The sequence below is a fragment of the Camelus bactrianus genome, chromosome 9, assembly GCF_048773025.1.
Source record: "Camelus bactrianus isolate YW-2024 breed Bactrian camel chromosome 9, ASM4877302v1, whole genome shotgun sequence".
In the NCBI taxonomy this organism is placed as follows: Eukaryota; Metazoa; Chordata; class Mammalia; order Artiodactyla; family Camelidae; genus Camelus; species Camelus bactrianus.
The window spans coordinates 12,628,678-12,648,136 of NC_133547.1; the positions used below are offsets into that span (position 1 = coordinate 12,628,678).

Here is a 19,459-nt window from a genome sequence, read left to right on the forward strand (position 1 = left end):
CCTGCCATAGGAACACTAAGTTGGGACCTGACCTGGATGAAATGAAAGGGGCTGGGAGCGTACTTTGGGGGTCCAGAGTCCCACCACACTGCCCTCACAACCCTCATTCCCTCTCTGGGCTCAGTTTAAAAACCAAATGATTTCCTATATTTCCCATTCATGGCACCTGGTGAGAAGCACATGTGGGGACAGAGTTTAAAATGTAGGTTCCTGGGTGCCACCTCAGATCCTCTGAACTGGAATCCCCAGGGCTGGGGCCCAGGAATCTGTATGTGTCACCGGCACTCCCACCGGTATTTTAATGCCCGGGAAATTTGTCGTATTACGAAGAGGGAGGCGAAGGCTTGGGGAGAATGAGTCAGGACTGCAGTGACTGGAAGGAACCCTGGTCACACCCGGACTGGAGTGGAAACCCACTTCCCCCACCCACCACGACGCGGGGGCTGGGCCCTTACGGCGTGTTGAGCACCAGCCGGTCCCACTGCCCCTTCACATCATCGTCCTCAGGCTGCTCCGTGATGTAGAGGCCGTCAAACTCCAGCTTCCGGGCCAGCTCCTTCTCCCGCTTAAAGATCACTAGGGGCACCTACATTGTTCATGGAGTCAAAGGGGTGGGTGTCAGGCACCTCAGGAGACCACAGCCTCGGCAGGAGCCAGGCGATCTGGCTGGAGCCTGCATGAGACCCCCCATTCCTAGAGTGATCAGGTCAGTAAGGGGGCAAGGTGGTCAGAGGGTCAGGGCTGAGAGGGGGAAAAAAAACAGGAAGAGCCCAGAAGTGGTGCCTGCTGCAGCCTGGGGCCTCCCAAGGGAAGAAGGAGGAATAAAACGGGCAGGTGAAAGGAGGTGGGAGTAGGGCGGGGCATTCCAGGCCGAGGGAGCAGCAGGCATCAAAGGACCCCTGTTTGTCCAGTTGTAAAGTATCAAGATTTGCTGAACAGTCAGATCTCATGGAACCCAAACTGAAGTTCTCATCACACACCTCATGGGGCATCACAAACTTTAGGCACAAGTGACGTCAGAATCCACACCCCGCTGTGAGCGCCCATGTTATGTCTGAGGCCCACAGACGGTCACAGATATTAACTCACTAGCTGAACAACATGCAGAAAATAGCACTCCCAGTGACAAATTTTGCTTCTTGATCCAAAAATTACCATTGCCACAGGACCTGACTCCTCGGCTGAGACCCACATCAGTTCCCAGTTTGAATATCATCCTTGCTGAAGACCCCAACCCTGTATTCAGTCCCCTGACTCTTACCCCAACCTGAGCAAGGCCCTCTCTGTCCCAGCCACTGTGTGAGATCCCCCAGCCCGAGCCCCAGACACACACGAGCCCCAGCCCCCCAGGCTGTGGTCCTGGCCCACCTTGAGGCAGTTGTAGCCAATGATGCAGAGAAAGGCCACCAGTGTGTGCAGCAGGCTCAGACATCGCAAGGCAGGTTCCATGTAGCCTGTGCTCTCCTCCAGGAAGTAGTACACCATGTTCTCATCCTCGTCGCCCTCTGCTTCCTCTCCAGCCCCCGAGCCCCAGCCAGAGCCGCCACCAGACCCTGCACCTGACAGGTCCCCAGCTGCTGAGCCCTCCATGTCATCCTCCCCAGGTGGAGAGTCTGAGACCTGAAGGGAAGCAGAGATCAGTTGAGGAGATGGGGGGACCAGGTGTCCTGGTACCTGGTCTGCCATACCTGGAACCCACTGACAAAATCAACAGCCTCCATTCCCGAGGTTTGTCTCAGCCCTTGTCAGATACAGTCTTGGTAGGACTGTCAATCAAGATCCAGGGGTGGGCCCAAGACCCTGGCTGGCAAATCAGACTCTGTCCTGGGAATCTTACTATTGAACTGAGTGACAGGAGAACTGAAAACAGGGTTGATTTGCCTTGATAGTGGAGCCCTAAGAAGACTAATTTTAACACTAATATTAACATTAATACTAAAATTAGTAGTATTAGTTAATATTTATACAGCACCTTTATATGCCAGGTAGTGTTCTCAGTGCTTTACACATGTTAATTCTCTTAATTCCTACGGCTCTAAGATGTCAGCACTGTTATTATCCCATACTACAGATGAGGAAATTAAGGCACAGAAAGATTAAGTACTTTGCCTAATGTCATACAGCTAGGGAGTGGTGGAGCCAGAATCTCGTCCTACAGAAGCCATGCTCTGTGATCACTCGGCTAGACTGCCTCTCCATCCTGCTATCTAGATCCCTGGCAAGACCACAAGGATCCGTTTGTCCTTTGGAAGGCCTGCTTCTTAGCCCTCTCCTTCTGTTCCAGAAGCTGCCCATCTCCTCCTTCCCACAAATTCCTCTTTAGCTTATGTGAAAGCAAAGAAATGTGACTGAATCAGTGTGTGTTGCTTGGAGGTGAAGGCAGGCCTGCACCCAGGGGCACAGGGCTGGCAAGTGGCCGAGTTGAGCGTGGAACTCAGAACTGGCTCCCTGCTCTCCCTCCTGCAGGCACTCAGGCATTTGTTCTAGATGGACCCAGATACCCACACTCACCCCCACAGGGGTCCCAAGATGTAGATGTCCAGCCTGAACCTTCCTGGGGCCCCTGAGCCCAACATCTTGTCCTTGGTGAACTACAAGGGCCCTGGGAACCTGTGAAGGGCTGAGCCTCCCGCCCCACAGCCCAGATAAGCGCTTGATTCTCCTGGCCCCTCCTGACCAGCACCTTATAAAACAGCAAGATGAAGTTGATGGCAAACGCCAAGAAGAGAGCAAGGAATCGCAGAGTGTAAAAGTTCCGGGAGAGGTAGTTCTGAGATGAGGAAAGAGAAAGACAGAGCTCACAGTCCACCCTCTTGCCTGGAGAGTTCATCCCATCACTCACCCAACCCAAGCACTGGGGTCCTCAGTATCTGGCCCCACACCCTCCCATTTATTGAGTGCTTACTGCGTACCAAGCCCCGGGCTAAGAGCTTTATATGAACGAACCTGTTTAATTCTCACACAATCCTATGAAGTGGGGACTGCTGATATGACTACTTTACAGATGAGGAAACAGAGGCTCAGGGAGGTGAGCTATCTTGTTCAAGGTCACATAGCCAAGAAGTGGCAGCCCGGCAGTCCAGCTCCAGAGTCCACATTCCCAACCAGTCTGCCATGCTGCTTCCTGGGTGAGGTGACCTGGTCTGCTTTACCCCAGGCAAAGGACATCTATGTCCACCTCTCCCTTCCTCTTTTTTTCTCCACTGTTCTCTCCATCCCCGACTCTTCCCACAAATCCTCACTGACCCGCCTCTGTCCAACATGTTTCCCTCAGCCCCTCATGTCAGGCTGGCGTGAGGAGGAGACAGGACAGGTGGAGCCCTGGACCCTGCCCTCGCAAGTGCCCTCCCTCCCTTCTTCCTGGCCTGGATGAGAAGATGAGTTCTGCCCCCAGAGGAGGAGGTGGGGCTGGTGTAGCAGCGCCTACCCAAAGGTTGAGAGCCACAAATTAGGTCACGGAACACAGAGCCATGACCTCCTGGGTTTAGCTCTGGATAGAGGATGCGGGTGGGAAGCCAAGGCTGGTGACTCCAGATGAGCAAAGGCATAGAGGTTGGAATAAGGATTGTGAGCAGGGAGAGGCCAAGGAGCCAAGTGGGGACCACCTGAAAATGCTGCTCTGTGCCCAGGTCCCGCTCTGCCTGGGGACATCTCTGCCCTCTGCCCAGTGTGGCTGCCCCTCAGAGAGGAGCCTGGCACAGATGGGCTCAAGAACAGGGTGCGAGTAGAGGTACTGTGAATGCGGGGAGAGGAGGCTTCAGCGTGCCCTTGCTGGGTCCTCACCAAGAACTTCACCCTCTGTACTTCCAGTTCTCCCCAGAACTCCAGGCCCCCACCTCCAGCCTCCTCCTTCTTCGGAGGGGGTGGAGGAGCTGTCTTCTTGGGGGGCTCTGGTGGGGGCTCGGGGACTTCTTGCTTCTCCCCATTCTCAGCACTGCAGGCCAGGACAGAGAAAGAGTGAGGAGGTGCCTGGGAAATGCATGCATGCACGCATTCATTCATTCATTCAAGGCCATGTACTGGTGCCCACCCCATGCCTGGTCCAGGCCTAGATAGTGCTGGGGACATAGTAGTGAGACAACTTCTAGCCCTGTCCTCATGGGGCTCTGATCCAGTGGGGGTACAGACAGTACCCTAGGCAGTAGCATCCCAGAGTGGTCTGGGCTGGGATGCGGCAAGCTCGGGGACTTACGGGAGCCCAGAGGAGACACCTCTTCAACTTAGGGGGTGGGTGTAAGGTAGGCTTCCTGAAGAAGGAGACATGTGAGCCAAGATGGGGAGGAGGAGGGAGGCTGAGATGAAGCATGGGGGATGGTGTTGCGGGCGGAAGGAATGGCTGGTAGAAGGGCCTGGGGGTAAGAGAGGAGCATTCATTTGCCTGGGCTGGGTGATGCTGAGGTCACAGAGTGACCAGGACAGCCTCAGGCGCTGACCTCAGGAGGCTCCCAGACCAGGAGGGAGGCAGTGATAGGGGCTGGGCCCCTCGGACCCCAAAGTCACTCACTCAGCTTTCTCAGGCTCTGGCTCTGGCTCTGGCTCTGGCTCTGGCTGGGGAGGCAGCTCCTCTTCCTCTCCATCCACCTGGGGGCAGGGCAAGCATCAGGGCCGAGCCACACCCCAAGTGCTTCTCAGTGCTGCCCTGCCTATTCATATCTGTGTCCCTTTCTAAGTTTTACTTTCTCTCCCACTAGAAGCGGCATTATGATTCTCATTTTACAGAGGGGAAACTGCAGCTCAGAGAGGTGGAGTGCCTCGGCCAAAGCACAGTGCAGAATCAGGCTGACTCCAAGTGGAGCTCTTCTCCCCCCAGGGCTTCCCATTACGTTGACAACCACACCCACCTAGCACTCATTGCACTGAGGGCCTGAGGATGCTTTAGGGGCTTTTGTAACGTGGGCTCATTAATTTACCACAACGGTCAATCTCTGAAGGTCTTCCCCAGTGTCCCCGACACTCTCTTGGGTCTTCCTAGTTCTTGGTCCCGCTTCCCCTCTAATTTGGTCTCTGGATCTCCTGCTCTATCTGGCGCCAGATGATCTTTTTCTCTGCCTCTCCCAAAAACACTGTCTTTTCACTTCGAGCCTTCCTCCAGGTCTCCATCTCTGCGTGTCTCTCAGGCTCTCTGTGCGCCGACCCCCCTACCCCACCTCGGTCTATTAGAGTCTCTCTTCCCCCTCTCTCCCTCCCTCCAACCCACAATCTCTCCAAAACCCTGAAGCCCCCGCCTTCCCTCTCACCCCCAGCTTCCTCTTGATGATGGGGGAGCCCTCGGGAGTGGGTGGCTCCACCGGCGTCGTATCACCCATGTCCCCAAGGCCGCCCGCCCCTTCGGGCCGGAAAGGGCCCCCTTCGGCCACGGCTACCGCCCGGTCGGCGCCTCCAGGGCCGGCCTCCTCCGCCGCCGCCTCCTCGTCGCCCACGCCCTCCGCAGCATCGCCCGCGCCCTCGCCCGCATCTTCGCCGTCCGCGTCGCCACCGGGCCCGGTCGGCTGCTCGCCGTGCACCTCGTCGCCCGTGGGGTCGGGCATGCCCGCCAGGAGCTCCGTCACCGTCACCTTCTTGGCGCCCTCCACCAGGCCGCCGCCGAAGAGCGAGCCCCAGAGCAGGCGCAGCGCGCCCGTCGCCGCCCCCGCGCCCGCCGCCCCCGCGCGCGCCAGCACCGCCCAGAGCAGCGCGGCCACCGCCGTCGCCGCCTCGCGCGCCGTGAGCCGCCGCAGCCGCCGCACGCGCCGCCGCAGGCTGCGGTAGCTGAGGCCGCGCAGGGTCCGGCCCGCCGCCGCCGTCAGCTGCGCCGTCAAGCCCGCCGCCGCTGTGGCCGCCGCGCCCTCGGGCCCTGCCGCGCCCTCCTCCGCGCCCTCGGCGCCCAGCTCCGCCGCGCCGACGACCGCGCCCTCGTCATCGTTCTCCTCCGGCTCGCCCTCGGTCTCCGAGATCTGCGCGGCGATCTGCATCTCGAAGATGGTGTCCTCGCAGAAGCTCACGAAGAGCTCCATTTTCTCCGATTCGCCGCCCTCGTTCACCACGTCGAAGATGAACTGACGCTTCGACTCCTTCACCTGCAACGCGGGACAGAGGGGACGTGATGGGGGCGCCGTCCGCAGGGACTTGGGACAACAGCCTTGGCAGCTGCAAGCGTTCGCCGCTGCAGCCTCTGTTCTAAGCATTGTCATTGTTTTTATTATCAATAGCAAACCTATACAGCGCTCGCTGTAGGTGCACTAGTAAGAACTTCGATGAGGCCGGGCCCTGTATCAGGCATTTTCCATATGGTATCTCATTTAATCCTCACAAGCCATCCTAGAAGTCGAGGCTATTATCCCCATTTTACAGATGAGTAAATGGAGGCCCAGAAAGCCATGTGCCCAGGGTGACGCACCTGAGAGGTGGCAGGTGTAGGATTCAAATTACCAACAAGGTGGTTCCAGAATCTATGCTTTTGGCTTCTTTGAAAGACGGAGCACAGTGGGTTTTGGCAACTGTTCTGCAACCAGACTGCCTGGGTTCTAATCCTGATTCTACCACTGAGTTACACATAACTCTCTAGGCCTGTTTCCCCTTCTGTAAATCGGAGAATAATAGTAGGGCCTATGGGTAATAGGGTTAGTGTGAGGATTAAGTGAATTGATGGATGCACAGTGCCTGGCCCCTACCAGATGCTGTATAGTGTTTGCTATTGTATTGCTGCATGAGCGCTGGGGGCCATGCAGGCAGATGTGGACTCTGGAGCATCAGGAGAGAGTGGGAATATGAGTCATGAACAGGAGGAAATGAATGTTTAGAGAGGAAGAATGCTATGAGAAAGAGTGCACACATAGGGTGCATGTAAGGGGTGGGGGGGGGGAGGGCAGAGCTCCCACCGCATCACAGGTACAAGGGTGTGTAGGGCCAGTAGGGAACCAGGGCTTCCTGCAGATGCAAGGATGTGCAGACATCCTGGGTGCAAGGATGGTGCAACGGCTTGTAAGCCAGATCGGAGAGGAGGGTGAGTATGCAGTGGTGCCCCAAGGGACACAGGTGAGTGTGCAAAACCTTGGGGTTCCAGTGGAATATGTGAAAAAGCTGATGTGCAAGAGCCTTGTGAGAGAGCACCAGGGATTAAGGGAGGGATAGCGGTCAAGGAGGGTGTGGTGGCATGGGAGGATGTGGGAAGAATGCAACCATGCAGGGTGCAGTGTGCACGGCAGGCATGCGCATATACAGCAGGCATGCAAGGGCCTGGGCAAAACCGAGGGCTGAGCCGTGTGAGTGTGGGAAGGGTCTTCAATTCATACGTCAGCGCATGTGCAGCGGGATGAACGTGCAGGGGGACTTGGGAGTCAGTATAAGAGGGCCTGGAACATGAGGATGGGGCTTAGGGTGGGGTGCAAGCCCAGATGTGCATGAGCCAGGTGGCACTGAGGAAATGCGAGGGGCCCAGGTGTTGAGGAGATGATGGGGGTGCAAGCCACATGGACTTCGAGTGTAAGCGGGGAAGGGTGTGCAAGAGCAGGTGGGAGGAGCAGGCAGGTGCTTGATGCATGTGAGGAACAAAGAGGAATTGTGAGTGCCCAGGGTAGGGAAGTGCATTGTGAGAGTGAGCTGGAGGGCCACCAGGACCACAGGGGCAGGGCTGGGGGCCGAGTGTGCAGGTGGAGCTCATGGGAGTGCAAGAGAATGTGGGAACTACATACATGCTAAGTGTATGAGGTGGGCTGGGGTGTGCCAGGGCCACATGACTGTACTCCTGGAGCAAGTGAGTACGTAAGGGGCATTCAAACACTTGTGGACTGGTCATATTAGGGGCACATCAGGTCAAGGAGTAGATCTGGCCACCAAGGACATGCAGGGGCTCTTGTAGGTGAGTCTGAGAGGGTGGCTCCAGTGTGCAGGGATGAGCATGAGGGTGCCAGGGCTATAGGAAGGCACATGCAGGTGAATGAGTGAGGGGTGGACAACCATATGATGTGCCAGGGCTGCAGGAAGACACACTGGCATCCTCAGAGTGAGTACAGGAGATGTGCACCACGTGTGCACCCAGAGTCAGTGGAATGGGCATTGTGTGCTAGGAACTCAGAGGGCATTTGGGGGCACATGTGGTGATTGGTAAGGGGTGGGCCAGCATACAGGGCACCTCAAAGATTACAAAAGAGTGGGTGTGGGCAGGCCAGCGCCAAGAGATGGCACACCAGGGACTGGGAAGGTGAGCAAGGTGTGTACAGCCACGTGGGTTCAAGTACCTGAGCATGTGGATGTGGCTGCATCAGGAATATAAGAGCTCCCAGGGTGAGCGTGCAAGTGGCAGGCACGGTGTGGGGGCGGCCACCGTGAGGGCACAAGGATGCTGCTACGTGTATAAGGGTATATATCCATGTGTGCGCCGAGTCTGTAAGAGGTGGGCGTGGGAGAACCAGGGATGTGCAAGGACACAGCAGCGCTCATATGATGTGTGCCAAAGGGTGGGCATGGGCTTGCATGAGCAGAGCAGGGGCCCACGAGGGTCTGCAGAGCAGAGGTGCAAAGTGTACAGAGCCTCTTGTGGGGTCCAAGCGTATGAGGAGCATGCCCCGAAGCCCTGGGAAGCCAGCATGCACTTGCGCAGGTCCGCTGACCTGGGGCATCTCCCACTGGGCGCGGTTGGTCTCCGAGATCTCGAAGTAGATGCGCTCGATGCGGCGCGAAGCGCCCATGATCTCGATGCGGCCCAGGTAGGGCCGGAAGTAGTCCAGGATGCTCTCTGCCAGCTCAAGGAAGTTGCGCAGGCGCGGGTCGTGCGGCACGTGCTCCGATAGGTTGGTTAGCAGAACCGCCACATTGAAGCCGATGTCGCGGGCTGGCTCCTGGAAGCGGTTGGCGAACTCCTCGCAGTCAATCATCTCGTTCTCATCGGCTTCGGAGCACGAAAGCAGGAACTGGATTTCCGGACCGGTGAACTGCTTCTGGCTGTCCATGGCCTGGAGGGTGGGCAGAGGTGAGCAGGGGAGGTCAGAGGGGTGGCCTAGGGAGCCCCAGTGCTCTTCCTGAAACAACTGTGGACTTTTTATAAAGACAGAAAGGTCAGAATCATAACCAGCATCCAAGGCTGACACCCAGCAGGTTGGTGTGGGTAAGGATGTTCCAGCCATTAAAATACTGAATGCTGCATTTCCACAAAGCTGAGCCATCATCTGCTGTAAGATACATTCCATTTTCAGAGATGGTAAGATGTGAATTGATGAAACTCAGCATTTGTGTAGCAATTGGTAAAGGGATGCTGCTGCAAGCTCCCCGTGTGCCAGTCCTGGTGGCCCCTGCAGGCCTGCTCTCCTCCCCTGCATGATGGCACCTGTGGCCTGTACCAGGGGCTCTCTTGACCCTCTGGCTGCAGGTGGGGCCCATCCAGTTGGGTCAGGGAGCAGGAGGACAATGGAGTTGTGCATTTCTCTCCCTGGCTCCCCCCGTGCTGGCTGTGTCCCTCACTCAAAGGTCAGTTGAGCCACCTTGTCCACACGGCTCCTTCTGTCTCCAAGTTAGATAATTACTCTTTCATCCAGGCCAGCCCCCTCAAGGCTTGGGCCCTGAATGATCAGTGCCACCAACTCTGCCCCTTCCCCGAAGCCATTTGTTTCCCACTCCAGCAACTAAATAGACACCTGACAAGAGTGGAGGCCTCTGAATTTCAACTGGGAATTAAGAGTCATATGTCCATCACCTCAGAATTAATAAATGCTCATGATGACATATTTTTTAACTACGATATATTTAAGAACTAAAACATGACAGGTATGATTGGAGCCCTCGGTGTTCCCTTCTCTTGCTCCATCCCCTCAACCCTCCCCCAAGGTAACCACCTGGAGTTGGTGTATCCTTCCAAAGAAGTATGTATCACATGATGGTATTATGCTTAGTGAAATAAGTCCAACAGACAAATACTGTATATTATCACTTATATGTGGAATCTTAAAAAATAAACGAATGAACATAACAAAACAGAGACAGACTCACAGATATATAGAAAACCAACTAGTGGTTACCTGTAGGGAGAGGGAAGAGGGGAGGGGAAAGGTAGGGATGGGGATTAAGAGGTATATATATATATATATATAAATAAATATATATATAAATATATACATAAATAAAATAAATAAGCTACAAGGACATATTGTACAGCACAGAGAATATAGTCAACATTTTATAATAACTTTAAACAGAATATAATCTATAAAAATAGTGAATCACTATTTTCTCTACCTGAAACTAATACTGTAAATCCACTATGTTTCAATAAAAAAATGTCAGTATTTCTACTACCTACATGCTGCCATTTTCCCACAAAAATATATAATGTCCTATGCATTTTGATTTAAAGAATTGTTATTATAACCACGTAATTTGAAACTTGCTTTTATCATTCATGTTTTCAAGATCTATCCACGTTGATATATAGAGCAAATGATGCATTTTCACTGCTGTGTAGTATTCCTGTTTTATAAGTACAACCCTCCTGATGACGGACATTTAGGTTGCTTCTGGTTTTTTACTTTACAGACAACACTTTCATTGAACATTTTATGTTTTTTTCCTTAAATGGAGGTACTGGGGATTGAACCTAGGACCTCATGCTTGCCAAGCATGTGCTCTACCACTGAGGTATTACCCTACCCCCCAACCTCATTGAACATTCTCGTGCTGATCTCCGATAAACTTTTTGCAAGAGGTCCTCTGGGGCGGTCTTTCAAATGTTTTGACCGCACCTACAGTAAGGATGGATTTTACAATGTGATCCAAAAAAAAGGGTTTCATGACACAATTCTGACTTTCGCTATGCAACACACTCTGCAATGTTCTATTCTATTTTATTTTTAAAGATGCTGGTCATGACTTATCTAAATTAATTTCATGACCAACAGATGGGTTGCAGTGTGCAATCTGAGAAACGCTGCTCTAGGGTATGAACAGAAGCGAAATTTTCTGTCTGTAAAAAGTGCTTTGTAGCCAAGAACTTTGCAAAATGCTTTCTAAATGAGTAACATGCTTTGCAAATCATGAAGGGCTCTAGAAACCACAGAGTGTGGAGACATAATCACACAGGAACTCTCCACCTTCTACTGCCACTCCATCAACCTGATTCCTTCCCTTATGATGCAGTGTGACACTGCCCCTCTTAAAATCTGATGCCCTCCAACTCTGCTCCACACGGGGCCGCAGACTCCATCTCCTCCATTCAGTCCCAGACTGTGCCCTTGTGATTTGCTGCTCTCCCTTTGTCAGTGTCCACTTGCCTACCTCCTTTTGAAATACCTTCTCTGACTTTTGTCAGCTTTCTTTGCTGGAGTCTCCTTCTCCTCCAGACCTGGAATTTGCATGCTTTTCTTGAGATACGTATTCTCCCTGGAGATCTCATTGACGCCCAAGGCTCTGCTTGCCATCCCATGCCAATGACTATGAAGTCTACATCCCAGCCCTGGCTGCTCCCCAGAGTCCATGCACTTATAGCCGAAGCCCACTTGACATCTCTTTGTGGAAATGGCCAAAACTGAAGTCTTGATTTCAAAACCTCTCCTCCCACAGTCTTACCCATCTCAGGAATAGCATCGCCACCCACCCAGGTGCTTAAGTTAAAATCTTTGAGTCATCCTTGATTTCTCTCTTTTATCTCACTACCCACACCTAATCCATCAGCAAATCTGTCAGCTCTGCTTTCAACAGATCTAGGACACACACACTTCTGCCCCCTCCATGGTCTCCACTCTGGTTTGGTCCCCCAATGGGCCATCACACAACCTCCTCCCTGCTCCTCTTCTGTCCCCACAGACTCTTCCCACACGCAGCTGGGGGGACCCTGTAAACATCTGAGTCAGGTCACATCCCTCCCCACTCAGAATCCTCACTTAGCTCCATATTATTCAGGTTAAAAGTCAGAGTATCCCCCTGCAGCCAACCAGGTCCTGCACACCTGCCCGCTTCACCTCTCAGGCTTTATTTTTCCCTCTCTCCACCTCAAAGGCCCTCTCCATCCACACTGGCCTCCTTTGCATCCCCCCTGTTCCCATCTTTCAGCCTTTATACCTGCTGTCTCCTCTGCCGGGAATGCCACAACCTCCCCCACCTTCACAGGGGACTTTATAGCTCTTAGGTTCAATGTCCTCTTCTAGAAAGACCTTCCCTCTGACTACCCAGTTTACAGGGCTTACTCCACGCATGCTCTCTCACACATCACTCATTTCCTTCAGGCCACAGATTATAACCTGAAATTATTGCGTTTATTTACTTATTTCCATCTGCCTCTCCCCATTGGGCAATCAGCTCTGAGGGTGAGGTGTCTGTTCTGTTCACTGCTACACATGGCAGGTGGGCAATGTATATGTGTCAAATGAATAAAGCATCTTGAAAACTAAGAAGAATTTTTGACTGTTACAATTTTGAAAATAAAGAAGTCCTTTAAAAAGAATCCTGAACTTGTCTTTTAAATCATAAAGAACCTGAAAATCATGCAGAAATGAGAATACCGCCATTTTGCAATCTCTAGTGAATTAGTATATCTGGGCATCAAACATCACTGGTTACCGACACCACAAATGGAGAGACGAGGGGACAGGATGTGTCTCTTGATGAATGCATGAAGCACCACAAAGGAAGGTGCTGGCAAAAAGTAAAAATAAAAACAAAAAGTCCAAACTTGAATTTGATTGAGTTTCTTGACCTAAGTCCCAGTTTACAGGAAATGCAGGGGACAAAGGAACACATTAAATGACACCACAAGGTTGCATCAGCCAGACCCAAACTGTGGGAAACTCTACACCTAGGACAGCACTATTGAAGGATAGCCAAGAGCCACATGTGGCTACGGAGCACTTGAATCGTGGCTGGTGCAGAGTGAGATGTACTGTAAGTACAAAATACATATGAATTTTAAAGAATTTAAAAATTTTAAATAGCTAATAATTTTATATTGATTATAGGCTGAAATATTTTAGTAGTGGAGGTAAAATAGAACATATTGTTAAAAATAATTTCCTATGTTTCTTTTTACTCTTTTTAAAGTGTGGGTACTAGAAAAATTTTAACCATATGTGTTGCTCACATTGCATTTTAAAAAAAAAAAATCTTCATTTTGGTTTCTTTTTTTTCTTTTTCAAATGGAAGTACTGGGAATTGAACCAAGTACCTAGTGCGTGCTCAGCATGCACTCTACCAACTGAGCTATACCTCAACTCCCTTTTTAAATTCTTATTTATTTTTTATTGACATGTAGTCAATTTGCAGTGTTAGTTTCAGGTGTACAGCAAAGTGATTCAGTTACACATACACATACATATGTGTGTGGTGTGTGTATAAATATATATATATATATATGTATATATATTCAGATTCTTTTCCATTATAGCTCATTACAAGAAACTGAATATAGTTCCCTGTGCTATACAGAAGGTCCTTATTGTTTATCTGTTTTATATACGGTAATGTGTATCTGCTAATCTCAAGCATGTAATCCATCCCAGATCACATTGTATTTCCTGCTCTACAGGATCAACAACCTGGGTCTTCAGCAGATAAGCTGCCAGGAAAAGGAAAAGTGATGGAGAGGCAGCAGTAGATAAAAGGAGCTTTAATGAAATACCAACCAATTGCACTGGGCGGTCTTGTTTTGACCCTGGTTCAAAGAAATTGCAAAAAATGATAAGTGATATTTATGAGATCTGGCAATGTGAACACTGACTAGATATTTGATGATGTAATGGATTGTAGATCTTTTTCATTTTGTCTTTATTGCTTTGTTTTCAGTTAGGAGTGACAATGACATTGTAGCTTGTTGAATAAAAGGAAAGCCTTTTAAAACAATATATTGTACAGTTCCATTTATATGAAGAGTCCAAAATAGGCAAATTTATAGTGACAGAAAGTAGATTAGTGGTTGCCAGGGGCCTGGGTGAGGGAAATGGGAAGTGACTGCTAAAGGGTATGGAGTTTCTTTTTTGGGGTGATTAAAGTGTTCTAAAATTAGATTGTAGTGATGGTTGCACAATTCTGTGAATATACCAAAAAAAACCCCATTAAATTGTACTTCTTAAATTGGTGCATTTTATAGTATGTGAATTACATCTCAATGAAGATTTTTCAAAGGAAGTCTTTAATTTAGAGATACATACAAGACACTTGCCAATAAAAATAAAAGGTAAAGAAAACCACAAAACAGTACTGACCAAGAATAAATTAGTAGCCTGAAATGTGTTTTCACCCACCAGAAAGGGTTTTCTAAACTGTTGGAGATGTTTTGGAATCTGCAAAGTACTTCTTATTGGAGATGAGCTTCGCAAGCTGTCAAGAACTCTATTGACCATAAAGAATTTGGGAAGCCCTAAAACAATTCTATATATTTTTCAATGTAGATTTACATATGAATGAAAATACAGAAATAAACATCCAGAGAGATGTACACCAAATAGATAACTGTGGCAGCCTTTGGAGAAGTGGGATGAGAAGAGGATTGGGGTTGGGGGGTCAAAGGTGACCTCAACTATAGCTGTACGTTCTGAATTTCTTTACAAGAGGAATGTACTCCTGTATTACCTATTTTGTTAAAAATAAGATATTTGAGATGATTTTCTACGTAAAAATCAAGCATTGTGTATGCCACCCTCCAAAAAAAAAAAAAAAACATCATCAACAAAGTCAAAATACAGATGAACTAGGAACAAAAGATGCAACTCATATCACTAACAAAGTTATAATCGGCCAAATATATAAAGAGTTCCTACAAATTAAGAAGAAAAGCACCAACATCCCAATAGAAAAGTAAGCCAAGGACATGGTCGGTTTACTGAACAAGTAATACAAAAGAAATAACATGAGAAGATGCCTAACAGGAGAAATGTGAATTAAAACTGCACTGCAATACCCTTTTTCACCTATCAGATTGGCAAAAATCCAAATATTTAACAATGCGGTCTGGTGGTGAGGCTGTGGGGAAACAGGTAGTCTCACATGTTGGTAATGGGAAGGAAAAAATGGAAGGCAGAATCTGTCCAAACGACAAATGCATTTACCTTTTCACCCAACAATCTCACTGTTGGAAGTTTATCTTTAGATATAACAGCACGTACAAAATGTACATACAAGGGCAATTGTTCTAGGCAGCATTGTTAGTGGCCTATATGGAGACTTCCTCAGCAGACTTACTCCCATCTGCTGGAAACCTGCAGTACAAATTTACAATATTTGTACAGTGCACAGCTTGTACAACTATCCATGGCAGCCCTCATTACAGCATACGTTGCAATAGGTAAAGACTGGGAACAAAGCAAGTGTTCATCAGCGGGGAATAATCAAACAAACTGTAACACATACACAAAGTGGAATACTGGACACCTGTCAAAAAATAATCAGGACACTCCCTGTATCTCCAGAATACACTGTTAAGTGATACAGGCTAATGTATAGACTTCATTATGTATTATGTAAGAAAAGAGGAAAATAACAGTATGTGGAGAAGATGACAGAAGGATACAGAAGAATGCTTACTCACAGCAGTGGGAGTGCAGGAAGGGTAGGCTGAGAAAGGGGTGGGAGTGAGACTTCTCACTTCATACCTTGTTATATGTTACTTTTTAAATAACGGGAATGTATTATTTATTCAAAAAATAAAACCGATGCACCTTTAAAGTTACAGCTTGTTTGTAACTTTGTGAAACAGAGATATTCAGCTATAGAATGTTGTGTGCATGACATCAGATCTTGTGATTTGTGAAGTCCTGAATAATCAGGAGGGATCTTCGCCCATTTTTTCAAGATTCATCTTATAACTGAAAGTTTGTACGCTTTATCAACCTCTCCCTATTTCCCCCACCTCCCAGTTCATAGAAACTGCTCACTCACTTTTCTACTTTCTGTTTCTATGAGTTTGACTTTTTTTTTTTTTTAAGATTCCACATAAATGATACCATCAGGTATTTGTCTTTCTCTGGCTGGCTTATTTCACTTAGCATAGTGCCCTCCAGGTTCATCCACGTTGTGGCAAATGACAGGATTTCCTTTTTTTTTTTTTTTTTTTTTTTTAAAAAGAAGGCTGAATAATATTTCATTGTACACACACACACACAAACACTTCACATCTTCATTTTCCATTCATCCATTGACAGACACTTAGATTTTTTTCATACCATGGCTATTGTGAATAATGCTGCAATGGATGTGAGAGTGAAGATATCTCCTTGAGAGAATAGTTCCATTTTCTTTGGATACATACCCAGGAGTGGAATTGCTAGATCATTTGGTAGGTCTATTTTTAATTTCTTGAGGAACCCCCATACTGTTTTCCATTGTGGTGGCACCAGTTTACATTTGCACCAACAATGCACAAAGGTTCCCTTTTCTCTACATTCACACCACACTTATCTCTTACCTGTCTGATAATAGCTGTCCTAGCAGGTGTGAGGTAATGCCTCACTGTGGTTTTGATTTGCATTTCCCTGATGATTAGTGATGTTGGGGACCTTTTCTTGTATCTTTTGGCCACTAGTATGTCTTTGGAAAAATGTGTATTCAAGTCGTTTGCCCATTTTTAAATTGGGCTATTGGCCTTATTACTTTTGAGCTGTATGAATTCTTTGTACATTTTGGATATTAACTCTTTACCAAATATGTGGTTGGCAAATATTTTCTCCTATTCCATAAGTTGCTTCTTTATTTTGCTGATGGTTTCCTCTGCTGGGTAGAATCATTTTAAAACAATAGATGATGCGACTTTAGCTCCTGCAGCCCCCACTGAGTCTCTCACCCTAAACCTGTCAGTCTTGAAAGTAGGGTTGGAACTCCCCAGACAGGGCCTGGCACCTAGGAGGTGCTTGTTGAGTATTTATTGGACTAGATTAATGGTTGAATCTGGAGGCAGTCTACTCTGGAGCCAGACTGCCCGAGCCTAATCCCAGCTCTGTCAATTATCAGCTGTGTGACCTTCAGCACATCACTTTACCTCCCTATGCTTCAGTTTCCACTTCTGTAAAGGGAGAATTAAAAAACAGTCCTTCCTACGCAAGGGATGCTGTAAAGATTAAATTAACATTCATTTACATTCCGGAGCGGGCACACAGTGAGAACATGATACATATTAGCTCTTTTCCCTGAAGGTGGAGGCTCAGGGATAGTGATGTATAAGAGGCTGTGAGGGATTGGCAGGGAAGGTGAGGGTCCCAGCAGCGTGTGGCCCAGACTCCCAGGGAAGCAGGCATGGCTGGAGGGACGAAATGGCTGACTGTGGCAAATGCTGCCAAGATGACAAGTCAGAGGAGAGATTCTGGGGTGAAGAGATCACTGACGGTCTTTGTGGAGGTAGTTTCAGGAGAGTAACAGGGAGAGAAACCAACAAGCCCCGAATCAGGGAAGGAGTGGGAGGTGAGAAAGGAGTGAGCGAGGGTAGACAGCTCTTGGGAGGCGTGGCTGAGAAGGGAAGAGAGAGGCAGGGAGTCTCTCGGAGGACGGCTGGGACGCATGAGGGCACTTTATATTTAACTCAGGAGACCCTGGGCTTATTTAAATGCTGATGGACAGCAGCAATTGCAACCCTCACAATAAAATAAGAAGCCATGAGTCTACAGATGAATGAATGAATGAACGAACAAATAAATAAGTGGAGAAGGGAACAACTCTTCCTTACAGTAAAATGGTACCTAATAAAGGTAAAGGGCACAGGGAAATTAGAAAGCCATCATTTGTCAACTGCCATAGTAGTCATCGTTTCAGACAAGAACCATCAATGGATGCTCACCCAAGAGGCTGAGCAGGATATTTACACAGTCTCAAAGTACATCCTCACAGGATACAGGGGGAAATGACAGTGTCATTACAGTGGAGACCCTGGTAAATAACACCTTCACTCCGTGAGCCAAGCTAACACCAACACGAATGGGAAGAACCAACATCACGTGTCTCCTGATACAACACACTGAGAAGGACACATTACTTCTCTGACATTCCTGCCAAAGGTGTACAACCTGAATCTAATCAGGAGGGAAACAGACAAACCAACACGGAGGGCCATCCTGTGAAACAACTGGCCTCTATTCTTCAAAAATGTCAAGGACATGAAAGACAAAGACAGACCAAGGAAGGGTTCCGGAATGAAGGAGGCAAAATAGACAGGATGCTTAAATTCAATCCCTGATCCTGGACTGGATTCTCAACAGGGGAAAAAATTTCTTCAAGAGTCAGAGTTGAATAAAATCTGTAGATAGCAGCACTGTGTCAATGTTAATTTCCTGATTTGCATAATTGTGCTGTGGTTATGTAAGGGAATGAATTTGTTCTCAGGAGATGCACACTGAGGTATTTAGAGGTAAAAGGGAATCATGATAGAGCAAATGTGATAAAAAGTTAATATTTGGGCAATCTGGGTGAAAAGGTTATTCAGAAATTTTACGTACTCTTCTTGTAATTTCTCTATAAGCCTGACGTTATTTCAAAAGAAAAAGTTAGTAACATGGTGATGAGAAAGATCTGGCAGTGATAATAATAGGTAACGTCTCTTGCATGCTCCTGGCACTGTCCACTCACTGTCCTGTGAGATAGTTAATGTTATTAATCCTAGCTCCATTTCACAGAGGAGGAGCCTGAGGCTCAGAGCAGACTTACCTGGGTGGAAGAAATAGCAGAGTCAGGTGAGAGGGCTCCTGAATAGAGCTGGTCCCTGCATCTCCCTTCTAACAGCCTCATATCTAAAACTGCAATGTTCATTAGTGACCGCTTCTCCCATTAATTAGTCTATAAGCCCCATGAAGGCAGGGCTGTGTTTGTCTCAGTCATTGCTGTGTCCATGGTACCAGCATAGGACCCAGCACAGAGGAGAAACCCAATAGATACTTATTAATGAAATAACTGATCTCTATTTATAATAATAACATTATTATGACTATTAATAATGATCATGGAAATAATGGCTCTCATTTGTGTTAATCCATTTCATCTTCAAAACAACTTCAAGGACTATTTTATCCCTGTTTTACAGAAAAGGAAACTGAGGCACCCAGATAAGTCTCTTGCCCAAAGCAGGCAGCCAGGAAGGGCTTGACTGGCACTTGGCATCCCACACATACGCCTTCCGGTACCCACCTTCTGGAAGTCCTTCTTGGAGATGAGGCCTCGGGGATCAGTGACATAGTCCTGGAAGGCCTCCGAGCCCACGATGTCCTTGAGTTTCAGGAACATGTCGAAGAACTTGAGAATCATCTCCACATTGGACGAGGATTCCACGAGCATGTCCACCATCTGCCGGGCAATCATGCCGTTCACCACGTTCCCTGTGGGCAGCCCCAGGTCAGAGTGGCCCAGCAGAGCCTCCTTTCTGGATCCCTATCGGGCTTGCCTCCCTCTCCAGCTCAGGATCCCTGGTACCCACTGTGCTGGTGGAAGCTTCCCCGGCCAGCTCCTATACCTCCCCTCAAAGGGCAATGGTCACTCCCAGAGCTGCTTCAGCATCATGTTTGAACCTGGCTGGTCTTGTCTTTTCCTC

At 48.6% G+C, this 19,459-nt stretch overlaps 1 protein-coding gene across 4 annotated transcripts in view; it reads right to left on the minus strand.

Moving 5' to 3' along the window:
• The window catches only part of RYR1 (ryanodine receptor 1), a 106,398-nt gene that overhangs the window by 6,975 nt on the left and 79,964 nt on the right, over positions 1–19,459 (minus strand). For all 4 annotated transcript variants that reach the window (XM_074369713.1, XM_074369711.1, XM_074369712.1 and 1 more), the window contains 8 exons: positions 19,060–19,247; positions 8,589–8,930; positions 5,238–6,056; positions 4,505–4,581; positions 3,784–3,934; positions 2,684–2,770; positions 1,369–1,620; positions 456–586 (listed from right to left, as the gene is read on the minus strand). In XM_074369713.1, coding sequence (XP_074225814.1) covers positions 456–586; positions 1,369–1,620; positions 2,684–2,770; positions 3,784–3,934; positions 4,505–4,581; positions 5,238–6,056; positions 8,589–8,930; positions 19,060–19,247 — 2,047 coding nt within the window. The remainder of the gene's footprint in view (positions 1–455; positions 587–1,368; positions 1,621–2,683; positions 2,771–3,783; positions 3,935–4,504; positions 4,582–5,237; positions 6,057–8,588; positions 8,931–19,059; positions 19,248–19,459) is intronic.